A 13042-nucleotide genomic window follows, 5' to 3' on the forward strand; every position below is an offset into this window, starting at 1 on the left:
GGTAATAAGAGTAAATGAAATTAATGTAGAATCGATTTTTATGTCCTGTTAATTTTCAATTCTTATTCTTATTATAGAATTGATCATTGTGCCGTATAATTTCAGAGTACAAACCCATTATTTGCGTAGTTTACGTCTGATCAATATAACAACTTTGTGTATCAATTTAAACTTATATAGGTATGCAAACTATGGAGTGTATTGCAAAATGTGGATTTTAATGTTTCTTACTCGATCACATAGTAAATGTTTGAGTTTATTTAGATGTAGTTCAATAAATATTGTTTACTCAGATATTTTCCCATTAACCAAAAATATGTCATATTTCGACTTACCTTTTTGTGTTGTTGAATTTATCCTAATCGGCTCGATTATGCTACATGAGTCAGGATATAGATTATGTACATAATACACATTTGATATTACAGTATCTGGCGTTAGGTCATCATTATTGATAGCATCATATGTAACACATGGCTAATTATATCGATAAACCATACAGTCCATTCTCGAATTACTTGTATTGGGTCTCAATTTCGACAAAAACAAACATCTCATCACTGCAAGCCATCGAAACCCGATAGCATGTAACAAACAGAGCTTAAATTTCACATGTGGTAGTCTAGCGTATTAGACATGAAACGTCAAACGTCTGTTATATGAAAACACAACAGAACATTTACACTACATTACTTTATAAATAAATTATATGTAGGTATGCTCATAGTATGTTTGTACGTACTATATTATTATGTATATGTATACTCTTATATTTATATAATATTATTTAGTAAACTAATCATCTTCTAGTATATCTGCACTCCCTAAGGTTATGTGGTAGAGAATGCTATTCGCATTATGCGATATCATCTATACTATCCGCCTATCGATTCAAATTCAATAAAGTTTAAATAAATAAAAAAATAAATTTCATGATTTAAAAGAAGTGATAGTAGATTTCAAATAAACCATATTAGATTCCTGTAAAATTGTAGTGATAATTTTGCCAATGTTGCAAAACTGATGCGCTTTGCTTATCTTATAAAGCTATCCTGCAGTTTTATAAGATAAGCAAAGTACCGGACTATCCTCCCTAGAGGTACTGGACTTTAATACCCTATTACGGGTTGGTTGCGTCTGGAAGTAGGTATAGACATATAAATTAAATTGTTTATTATGCTCTATACTGATCTAGTCCATAAATCCTATTATTAGCATGTTATGGATCATAAATTCCAATCCAATCGAAATAAATAAATGTTTTTCTTGTCTAGAATTTTCTCTGAGGTTAGATGACTGTTTCTTAAAGCCTGACGTTGACGATGTCTACACATAGACGTCGTGCAAATAAATAATAGTACAGGTTTTACTGAGATATCGCAGTGAAATTACTGAGTTCCTCGGCATATTAATATTTTAGATCATCTTGTATGTTACTGCATTAGTTGTATCACATATATCGCAGTATATTCTATTCCGTATATGGCACTGTTCATGTATCCAGGTTATGGATACCAGTTTCCATGAAATCGGTTTAATTTAACAATTTACCCACAAACTACTTTTATGATGTCGCTAATTTAAAAAATGTATTTCTCAGGTGGACTGTCCATTCATCGTTTGCATGACATACGCATTCCACACACCCGACAAGCTTTGCTTTATTTTGGATCTCATGAATGGAGGCGACCTACACTACCATCTCTCTCAGCATGGCGTGTTCAACGAGGCTGAAATGAAGTTTTATGCTGCGGAAGTTATATTAGGTTCGTATACGCTCAAATATATGTAAATCTAACTAATCCTAAATAGCATTTCCTAATTGGCAATTGTCGACAAAGATTTCTTTTAAGGAACATCTACATAATATTGGATATATTTATGCCAAATGTTAGTTGGTGGCGAAATCTATGACGAAGTTCAACTACGGATAGCAACAGTCATTGTATACTTAATGTTTTATTTAATTAATAATTTAGCAAATTACACTCGCAAATAAATCCATTTGAAAGAAATAAGCTTAGCAGTAGCTTGCCAATTTTTGGCTTGAACATTGTTCCGAACTGATTGTAGATATGACTTAAGTGCATGTAATGAATAAATTAATTTAAAAAAACTAAATAGTCACTTACGATTGATATGAAACAGCTGATCTAGTATACTTGGATGGTTAGATGTAGAAGAAAAAAGTGTTAGTTGTTTTAAAATGGCTACGCCTCAATAGTAAATCAGCGTCATAGTATATTCAAGTCCGTTAAAAACTATTAAAATATCAACTTACTCTCAATCGGCGATGCCTGGTCCATAGAGTATTCCTTCCTCTTCCTCGTGAAACTTAGAATATCAAGATAATAACTGCTAAGTAGCTAGCAATTTCAACAACTTTGGGACCAGAAGATTCTGTTTCTATTTCGTAGATAATGGTTACTACTTTTCATCAGTTGGGCCGTCAGCTTGTTGGCAGAAGTATAAATATAAATAAATGATCAACCATATAATAGATCGCCATTCTTAACCTTGCTTAACTTCAATGACCGCAACTGCTCATTGCGTTGTTCAAAATTGACTTACATATTAGTTTAGTATTCCGATTGTATGATTCGCTTGACTGATATATATGTACGTGAGGTATTAATCTGGTTGATGACGCACCTGCTCTGATCTGATTAAGTATGTATAGATGACATTTACTTTCTGTTCACCATTAAGTATATATAAATAGTTTGGTTCAGTATAATAGTTTTTATGATAAATATATTTTTATTTGTATATTTATTTGTGGTATGCTATCAAAAATTATTCATTGATAACATACCTACTACATAAATTATTCTGATATATATTGATGATACCAATTATTCATTCAATTATAAATAGTTTGGTTCAGTATAATAGTTTTTATGATAAATATATTTTTATTTGTATATTTATTTGTGGTATGCTATCAAAAATTATTCATTGATAGCATACCTACTACATAAATTATTCGTTGATGATACCAATTATTCATTCAATTTATATATTCATGCTGAGTTTTTGGCATTTCTTTCAAATTTTCACTTGAACTACTTAAAAAGTTTTAAGTCCAATATATATTTTTTACATTGTATCTGATTCATATTACTGTATTTTGAGTGAGTGAAAGAATATTAATGACAATGCATTCATTAATCTATATAAAATTTCGTTTTCTCTTCGTTGTTAATTTTTATAGTATTTTTATAAATAAGCTAATTTTACCTAAATGCCGTCTGCACAAAATCAGTAATTCATTCATACATGGTAATTGCGTAAAATTTTATAATAAACTCCCAGAATCTGCATGAAATCTGACAGAGGCAATTCAAATCTTATATTAAACAATATTTATTTAAGAAAGCCTATTACAGGATAGACGAATTCATAAATGACAACATATCAAGTAAATAATTAGTTTATTAGCATACAACGTTATAATTTAATTTTCTCATTGCTTTCTTGATTTAATTATTTTAGAAATATGCAAGCGTAGCGGTTTTTGTATTGATTGCCGCATGCATTCTTATGTAAAATGTGAATACTGTAACTATCAGATGGCAATTGTAAGTGCTTTTGTTGCAGCTTTGACGTGGTCTAGTGTTTTGAGTAGTCATGCTCACTAAAATGTCCAGACTTGTGGCGGCGTGGTGGGCCGGGTCGTTGGGCTCCCTAAAATATGGTGGAGCGCAGTGATGGCGAACGGGTGCTGCTTGTAGGGACTGGTCTGCTCTAATCACTATGACTGATTTCCTCTTATAAATTGTTTAACCAGTTGGTTATATATTCAATATTTTTTCTATTTGAGTATTTAATTGAATTAGTGCTAATTGGTGGTTTGTATTCACTCACTAAAACTTAAAAATGTAATGTAATAATAAAATTATTTAAAAGAGCAACTCGCAAGTTTCTTGCTCGTTCTTCTTGTGATGAGACAGCTTTCCGAATGAGCGGTAGATTAAAAAAATGTAATGACTATTCAAAAGTGCTTCAATGTAAGTTTATTTGAATAAATGATTTTCTATTCTATTCTATTCTATAGTTCAATGTTATTATAATATTTTGTAAAATCATTGATTAATCCCTTTTATATTCTACTCTGCAGTATGATATCGTGTGTAAAGTAGATTATACAACACAATAGTACACGAACAAGCAATATAATGTGTACAATTAATTATGCTACGGATGACTCAATGCGCATAGATGTCACAAGTGCATGCACTTTGCATGTTAATCAGTCTTAGTTCTGTAGTGCCTAATTGACTGTCACAAATGTATAATCAGAAGTTCCTACATAAAACTTATGTTCGGAAATAATACATTTTGTGTAAAAAATGTAGTTCATGTAGTAATGTATTCAGTATAGTATAGTATAGACAATTTCTAAAAACGGCATTTAGTCCAGACGCTATTTTATTGTGGCAGAGGTTTGCTATCAATGAAAAGCTTTTTTATGCTAGAAAATAAATACTAATAGAAATTATTGGATAAGAGGCATGACAACTTAGTACTATGGAATAGCAACGCGACGCGTAAATTGTGTCACGGGAGTGACATGATAACGTGATATCAGTAGTGCTGTTTATGTACATAGGCAATAGTTATCGCTTACCATCAGGCGGTCCGCAAGCTTGTTTGCAATTCCAATTACATAAAAAAAGAAACTAAATATTTAGTTTCTTTTAAAATGAATACAACTTGTGATTAAGAATAGCAATGCCTATTATATTATATTGCTATTATTATTATATTATAGCCGATTAACTTTATACGCAAAATATTGCGTATAAAGTTATTGGCATACATCTACTTAAAAAATTATAATTTTAAATTAAGTTTGGATGTTCAACATATAAATAATTAAATAATCTGTACGTTATATGTTTTTATATTGTTTCAGGTTTGGAACACATGCACAAACGTCATATAGTTTATAGAGATTTGAAACCAGCGAATATTTTGCTCGATGAGCACGGTCACGTTCGAATATCGGATCTCGGGCTCGCCTGCGACTTCTCAAAGAAGAAACCGCATGCAAGCGTGTAAGTAAATTACTACAAGCTCTTATAACGTAACTTGCAAACTAGCAAAAGTATGAAGTGTGTAAAGTACTAGCTGTGCCCGCGACTTCGTTTGCGCGGCGCACGCAACGGTAGCCCTCAAATATGAATAATATTCCCCGTTTTTGCAACAATTCTCACTGACGCTTCGCTTCTATTGGTCGTAGCGTAATGTTATATTATCGTAAAGCCTTCCTCGACAAATGGACTATCCAACACAAAGAATTTTTCAATTCGAACTAGCAATTACTGAGATTAGCGCGTTTAAACAAACAAACTCTTCAGCTATATAATATCAGTATAGATTAGGCGTTTGATCATGAATATTACATACTGCACAAATTAATGTAAAGTTTTTATATTCGTATTAGTTTGGATTCCCACAATATTTTGTTAAAAATTTAAAATTATGTAGTACAATATTTGTTAAAAGAGCAACGACACATTTTTGCGCATTCGACTTGGTTGGAATCTACATTAGTGTAAAAAACTAAATACGTTATTCATAAGTTCCTAAAATAAAGTTTATTTGAATAAAGATTGATTATACTTTAGTATGTGGGTTCGGAAAACAAAAGGTAAAACGGAACAGTTTTATATTGTGACTTTTTCTATCGTTTGTCACAGAGACATATTACATTACTCATACCCAACTATTCACAAATATTGAATAGTATTGTTGGCACAATATTATTAGAAATATTTATAAGCTTTGTTGATGTGATGTGAAATTTTTACAGCTGCATATTAACTCTATATAGAACTAGGAAGTATTTTGTTTGATATTTATGTTTATTTAGCACAGTTACAATAGTATATATAAAAAATATAATATGAAAAATAACCTGTTTTAAACTTTAATCGGAATTCTAGCTGCGATACAGATTCACAACTTATTTTGATTAAATTTTGTTGTTTACTATTTTATTACTTTAAATATAGGTCAAGAGTTTCCTTATTATAATTTTCGGAAATCAGTACTTTATTGTAATTTAGTCTATACTTGGTTCAAGTATAATGACTTAAATGAGAATGATTAATCGATTAATGCACTTAATTATAATAATCATTTTTATTATATTACTGATTATTTAATAATAATTCATTATAACATCTTTTTTACAGTGGCACTCATGGTTACATGGCGCCGGAGGTTCTCTCCAAGGGCACCGGCTACGACTCCTCCGCGGACTGGTTCAGTTTCGGCTGCATGCTGTACAAACTGTTGAAGGGTCACTCGCCGTTCCGCCAACACAAAACCAAGGACAAACACGAGATCGATCGGATGACACTAACTATGGTAAATATAGAATTGTTACATACATTTGTATTATTTTTTTCAACTGCTTGAATAGTGTAAAAATCGTCTTTTCCTTGAGCACCAAGGTTCGATTCCTGGATTGCTAAAATAGATTTTTGTTATTTTGCCTAAAACGAAAGTTAGGTATAAACCTATGTGTGATTGTATATTGAAAAATATATTAGCGTTTCATCTGTTTTTTATGACTAAGTTAGTTACTATAAATACGTTTGTTATAGATATTTAATTTGTAAATATGTTTAGTTTGTAAATATATTTGCATGTTTAAAAATATAAATTTATTGTTGAACCACTTGAATTCAGTTTTATTTTATGACAGTTAGTAATATTACAAACAAATCATATTTTTATGTATTTATTTGAAACAATAGGTGATACGGTATCTTATTGGCATATCGATTTTTAACACATCGCCTGTGGTTGCATGTCGCAGGTTCGATTCTTGCACAATATAAAAGTGATTCACTAATATATCTATTTCTGTTGGTCTGTATGTTTTTATGTATTATATAAATAATATTTAAGTATATTTATCGGTTGTTTTGTATCATACTATTATTGACAGCTGTATTGTATTTATCGAACAAGTTCTCTTATTTTGGGGCTTGATGGTACTCTGTGATGTCTTGGGCTATTTTTTTTCTTTACTTTTAAAAGGCGAAATGCATGTATTGTGAATGATAAGCTTTTATAAAGATGGAGTAATGTCTGCAATAGAATTACAATGTGTACCAGAACGTGGAACTGCCGGAGTCATTCAGTCCCAGCTTGAAGAGTTTGCTTGAGGGTCTGCTACAGAGAGACATCAACAAGCGTTTGGGATGCAAGGGGCGGGGGTAAGTGCAGTATTTGCTTTTACTACCACCTAGTTTAATATATATATACATAAATATATTAAAGATGAATAATGATTTTTTTGTGCATTTGTATTGAAATGAATCATTAAACTTATATTAATTCGCATATTATTTCGCTTACAGTTAAATTATTTTGTAATATATTCTCTAAAATCCATATCCATATTATATAGTATTTACTATTTTTACTTCATTAACGCTGATACGGATTTTATCCTATTGTATTTATCTATGTGCCTACATAATCTTTTTTAGTAAAAAGGCAATAAGTGAATAGGGAAATAAAGCAAAACCTATGCTAACAATATACTACCATTCGTAGATATTTTGAAGATTATGAATGTTTTTATAATTTGTATTCTGCATGAACGTGCATTGTAGGGCTGATGAAGTGAAGGAGCATGTGTTCTTCGCGGGAATAGACTGGCAACAAGTTTATCACCAGAAATATACGCCGCCGTTGATACCACCTCGTGGTGAGGTGAACGCAGCTGATGCTTTCGACATTGGGAGCTTTGATGAGGAAGACACTAAGGGTATCAAGGTAATTTTTTCAAAATAATTGTAATTTTATTAATTTTTAATTTAAATTGCGGCTTTGAGACTCGGACAAGCTGTATATAATATTCATATTAATGTTTTTGAACATCAATGATTAATTTTATACTATGAACCCAATTTGTATTTTATCAGCCTCATGCAGCCAAATATTTGTTAATTATAATTTATTATCACATAATCAACTACACTAAGATAAGAATCTACCAAAGGGAACAATATTGGTTAATTCCTGGTGAATGATAAGTCCACTAATAACCTCACTTCATTCTTATTCTATTATTCTGTTATGATGCCTCGTCATTTAAATTCATAAAGATTATTGTGTACCCATATTACTATTATTATTATGTTACAGTTAACTGAATCAGATCAGATGCAGTACAAAGACTTTCCACTGGTGATATCCGAACGCTGGCAGTCGGAGGTGGCAGAGACTGTATTCGACACCATCAATCAGGAGGCCGACAAAATGGAACAGAAGAAAAAAGCCAAGCAGAAGCAGAAGTTCGACGCAGATGAGAAAGGTATCACTATATTATTTATTATTGGGAATAAAAGGTATTTTAAAGAAAGATAACCATGGTGTCAAATACAACAATTATATTATAGGAATTAGGAAAGGTAAGATTTTTAAGAGATTTCATTTAGTTGTCTATATACATGCTGTTCATGTATATAGACAACTGAACTCGGACGCCACAGTTGTGACTCTGTGGTACCACTAATGCACAGCAATTCTAAAGGATTAAGGTGTCTGATCTCATATCCTGTGGTCTCAGTGCCATTTATTACCCTTTGTTAAAACAAAAGTAGAGACGCTAACATGGTAGGTCTGAGAAAAATGATGACAATGAGAATATGAAATTAGAAAATAATAATTTAAAATTTTTTCCATTACAGAATCGGATTGCATTTTGCACGGTTACATAAAGAAGCTTGGAGGGCCATTCGCGAGCGCGTGGCAGACGCGTTATGCGAAGTTATACCCGAACCGACTTGAACTCCACCTAGAGAATAGCGCCAAGCCTGAGATGATCCTTTTGGATACCGTCGAAGAAGTCTCTTCCGACTTCGTCTCCATTAAAAGCGAGCAATGTATAGTGCTAAAGACGAGGAACGACACCAAAGTCGTGCTTACAAATACGGTAATAAATATATTCTAATAGTAAATTAATAATTTAAATAATATTTTTAGCACTGGATTAGTCAAAGCAACAGAAGAGCCTAATACTATATTGAAACTTAAAGTAATTACAAGTACTTCCACTATTTTTTTTCATTTTTCTGATATATAATTATAATAATGTGTTTCTTCCTGTCTTCATACCGTAACAGAGCTAAATGAAGAAAGTATTTGTAAATGTACCCTGCGCCTAAAGTGAGGTAGTGTGTTTAACAGTTATTTCAATGAAGTCTTTGTGAACTAAAAACTTTTTATGCTTTTTTTTTCAGGATGAAATTGGACTAAAGGAGTGGGCAATATCACTGAGGTCAGCGCACAAGTGCTCGCAAGAGCTGCTCGCATCAATGGCGAAGAAGGCGGGCAAGATCTATGGCACGGATGGCGCTAAGGAATCACTGGCGCTAGGGCGACCGCCACCACCAGCCGCCTCGCCGGCGTTAGCGCGGGCGCCCAACGGGAACAACTAGCACGAGCTCCCCGCGCCCAATAAGGGCGCGAAGATGTTCCGCCGCTCCAAGAGTGCTGCGCAACTCATCAAGTGAGTTGCTGAGCCTCCGCTTCGCCCCGCTCGGCGTGGACATGGACTAGTTATTTGTCGCGTGTGTTATACGCAAGCGCACGCGCGTTTGCGTGCACGTGTACGTATCGCGGTCTACCTTAGCGCCGCTAAAGACTATAGTGACTCTTAGGACTGCCAATTATTACTAAATGAATGCTGTTCGCATTTTATTGTTGTACGAATTAATGTGATAGGACCGATCAAATTTAATGAAAATGTATAAATATATTTCGTTGACCTACAGTGATTTCTCGAATGTGGATAATAATAAAACTTTTGTAATCATTTGCACCGATTGGATTTTGTAATTATTAATGTAACGTTCTAGATGTTGTATTTAACTTTGTAGTAGATATTGTAAAAATTTAATAACTTATAAATCGAGTAGATAAGTATAGTGATTATATGTGTTTGTGCAATAGATCAAAAAAATATGATAAAATAAAAAAATGTTGCTATTGCTCTCGAAACGGTTCAAATACTTAAAACATCGTGACGATTTTGACAAAAATTGAATTGTTCGTTGTGCGTATATTTATAGAAGCTTCGACTTAATCGATTTAAATCGTAATTAGAAATCCTAGCACTTTGGTTACACGTCTGACTATTGCACGTAATACTATTATTATATTATCGACATTGTGTTGTCTCCGGTTGCTCCCTTGACAATTATATTACAATGTACAGTAAAAATAGTTCCTTAACTGAATTTATGGAACAAATGACTACATAATATTAGTAAAAAGTACTTAAATGTTTAGTTACTCTGTTTTTATGTTCCGAACTAGCTATTTGCAATAAATAATAATATTTATACTATATTATTTTATATGTATAAAAGATAGGAAACAGTATAAGTAGATCTAATAAAAAAAAATCTCTTTGGTATTATAATATTTAGAGGCAATACTTTTCTAACAACATTTAGGTGTGGTGATTAATATAACAATAGTTGTAAAGGCAATATTTAGAAAATTTTGAAGCATGTTCAATGTCCATATATTTATGTGGGGTTTTATTTTTTATATTCCAATAGAGGTTTATTGTGTCGGGTAGTCGTATTTTACGTCACAGTAATACATTTAACATTCGTTACGTTGCAGTTATGTATATTTAAACTTATACACTATAGTCTTGATTCTTCCAAATCTCAATTCCGTGCGGTATGTGTAAATTGTATAAAGGCAAGTAGATATGGTAATGATTATTTGTGTGTACGTGGAGTTAATGTGTGTTTAAGAATGTATGTAATAATATAGTTAGTGTCAGAGGTCTAACTATGGAATAATTCTATTAACAATTCTCATCTGTAACAGACTAAAAAAGTGCTATTTTGTATGATCCATTTGAGAGTAGCAGATACGAGCCAGATTTTACATTTTGCAATTGCAACTGTTAAATGGTTCATACATAACTGCAAAATTGTATATTTTAATCATTTACAAATGAGAATTGCTAATGGAATTGATACATAGTTATACTGAAATTATCGTTTAGACCTAGAACGAATGGGGTTTAGATGTCATGTGTGCTCTTTATATTGAGATACATGTTATTTTTTTCCTTTTCAAAACTAATTATTATGATTAACTTAAATGTTATCGGTTTATATCAATATTTAATGATATATCAATTTCTTACTTGACTTCATTTTATTTAGTAAATAATTGTGCCATGTTTTTTGGCAATGTAATGTATCATTTTATTTACCATTATTTCGTAAAATACATGCTACAATTATTTACTAACAAGTGAGCAAAAAGAATACGTCGTTAAGTGTACCGATATGCAGAATTGAGAAGTGGAAATTCTATGCTTGTGGACACAATGTGATAGTGCGAAACCTAAATTGTCCAGAATTGTGAAGTGGAAGAATACAGATCGACCCATAGTGGCCTCGGCAGAATGACATTTTGTATGTTGTGTATGTTTTATATGTGAAACAATGCAATCTACTTTCGATTGCTATAATTGTTTGAGTCTGATGCAGATTTAGTTTTTATATTTTCTCTGTAAATGTTCCATGTGTTGCCATAATATTAGATTGACTTTATAATAACACATTGAATTTATTGTTTGTTTTTAGCGCACGACACAACGCGCGGCGCTACTGCTGACCATTTTATTACTAAGCAATAATGTAAACTCATAACATGACAGGGTGGAATTGTATCGCGGACATGAACATTATTATTATATCGTTTCTGTAATATACTTTAAATTAATCATTAGATTACTTTAAAGAAATTTAAATGTAGATTAGTTCGCAATAGATATTAGAAGTGTATATATTATAATAATGGAATTGGATAATATAATGTCGCCATTAGTATGACATGTAATGTATAGATAATGCCTAATTTAGTAATCAAATGGCGTTATGTTGAATTATGGGGAATTACGAATTTAAGTTATATTAATTTGTTATATTATAATAAATTCTAATATTTATTTTCAGATACATAGGTATTGGAGTATATGAATATCAAAATGATTAGTGTTGGTATACTATCATAATTCTAACTAGATGCTAGTCAGTTTATTACACTGCATTGAAGTCATTGTTTTTTTTATGAAATTATTAAAAATGTAATGTATGAGCAGTATTATAGGTTAATTGTTTGTTTTTCAATGAAATCATTCTATTAATTGTGATATATCTTGTAAAGAATTTGGTAGTCGCACCCGATGCGGTAGTGTGTTTCTCTGTAATGGTGATAAACTTTGCTTGTGTACTTAGTATTGATTTGTCATCACAAATCATTATTTATTCCTGTATTTGAATAATATATTACAAGGTGTATACACATAGTTAATATTGGTAGTAATAATCCGGGTGTGGCCTAGATAAATGAAATGTGTAGTCACCCTCACTACATACAGAACAATGCAAGCATATCATAGCTTTGTGAATTATTTTGTACACAAATTTGAAGGCCAAAGTTGTAGAAAATGTTCAACATTCCGGTATGCCAAATTAGCTTACTATAGAAAATAATTGTAACGCATTTAAGAAGATTTTATTTATTTATTTTAATGAATTTCCACAAATTAAGCACAGTAATTGTATAATGAGGTTTGTTCTAAGATAGAATGGCTTGATAATAGGCTCTACGTGCACCTGACTAGATCTGCATCGGACATTGTGTTACATACCTCCGTTAGTGAATATTTTTATTGTGAACCTACATTACGTGTAGTAAATTGTTTATTTAATCAATTTGTTGTTTCATTGAAATATTTGATAAAATGGAGATAAAGTTATAAATGCATACATTCTAATGATATTAATAAGATGGGCAACGATGACTATTGATTACTATGCTATGAGTTAGTATTGTAGGCCATTTTTTTTTCAAGTCTACGAAATTTTAATGACTACCTTAGGTTCGACTTGGTAACAATAACATATTTTTAATCAAGAATTTAGAGGATAACCTCATAAAATGTCCAAAATACGTTTACTCTGGGTAATAATGGTGG

General features: G+C 31.6%; 1 protein-coding gene across 1 annotated transcript in view; it reads left to right on the forward strand.

Moving 5' to 3' along the window:
- LOC131847315 (G protein-coupled receptor kinase 1) overlaps window positions 1-12779 on the forward strand; it is a 43914-nt gene extending 31135 nt beyond the window's left edge. Inside the window, exons 9-16 of the mRNA XM_059196867.1 lie at window positions 1601-1766; window positions 4919-5060; window positions 6204-6378; window positions 7135-7235; window positions 7638-7800; window positions 8173-8341; window positions 8718-8962; window positions 9270-12779. Coding sequence (XP_059052850.1) covers window positions 1601-1766; window positions 4919-5060; window positions 6204-6378; window positions 7135-7235; window positions 7638-7800; window positions 8173-8341; window positions 8718-8962; window positions 9270-9467 — 1359 coding nt within the window. The 3' untranslated portion in view covers window positions 9468-12779. The remainder of the gene's footprint in view (window positions 1-1600; window positions 1767-4918; window positions 5061-6203; window positions 6379-7134; window positions 7236-7637; window positions 7801-8172; window positions 8342-8717; window positions 8963-9269) is intronic.
- The last annotated feature ends 263 nt before the right edge of the window (window positions 12780-13042 follow it).

Source organism: Achroia grisella, unplaced genomic scaffold, assembly GCF_030625045.1.
Source record: "Achroia grisella isolate CSIRO2021 unplaced genomic scaffold, CSIRO_AGI_Agris_v1 utg5201, whole genome shotgun sequence".
In the NCBI taxonomy this organism is placed as follows: domain Eukaryota; kingdom Metazoa; phylum Arthropoda; class Insecta; order Lepidoptera; family Pyralidae; genus Achroia; species Achroia grisella.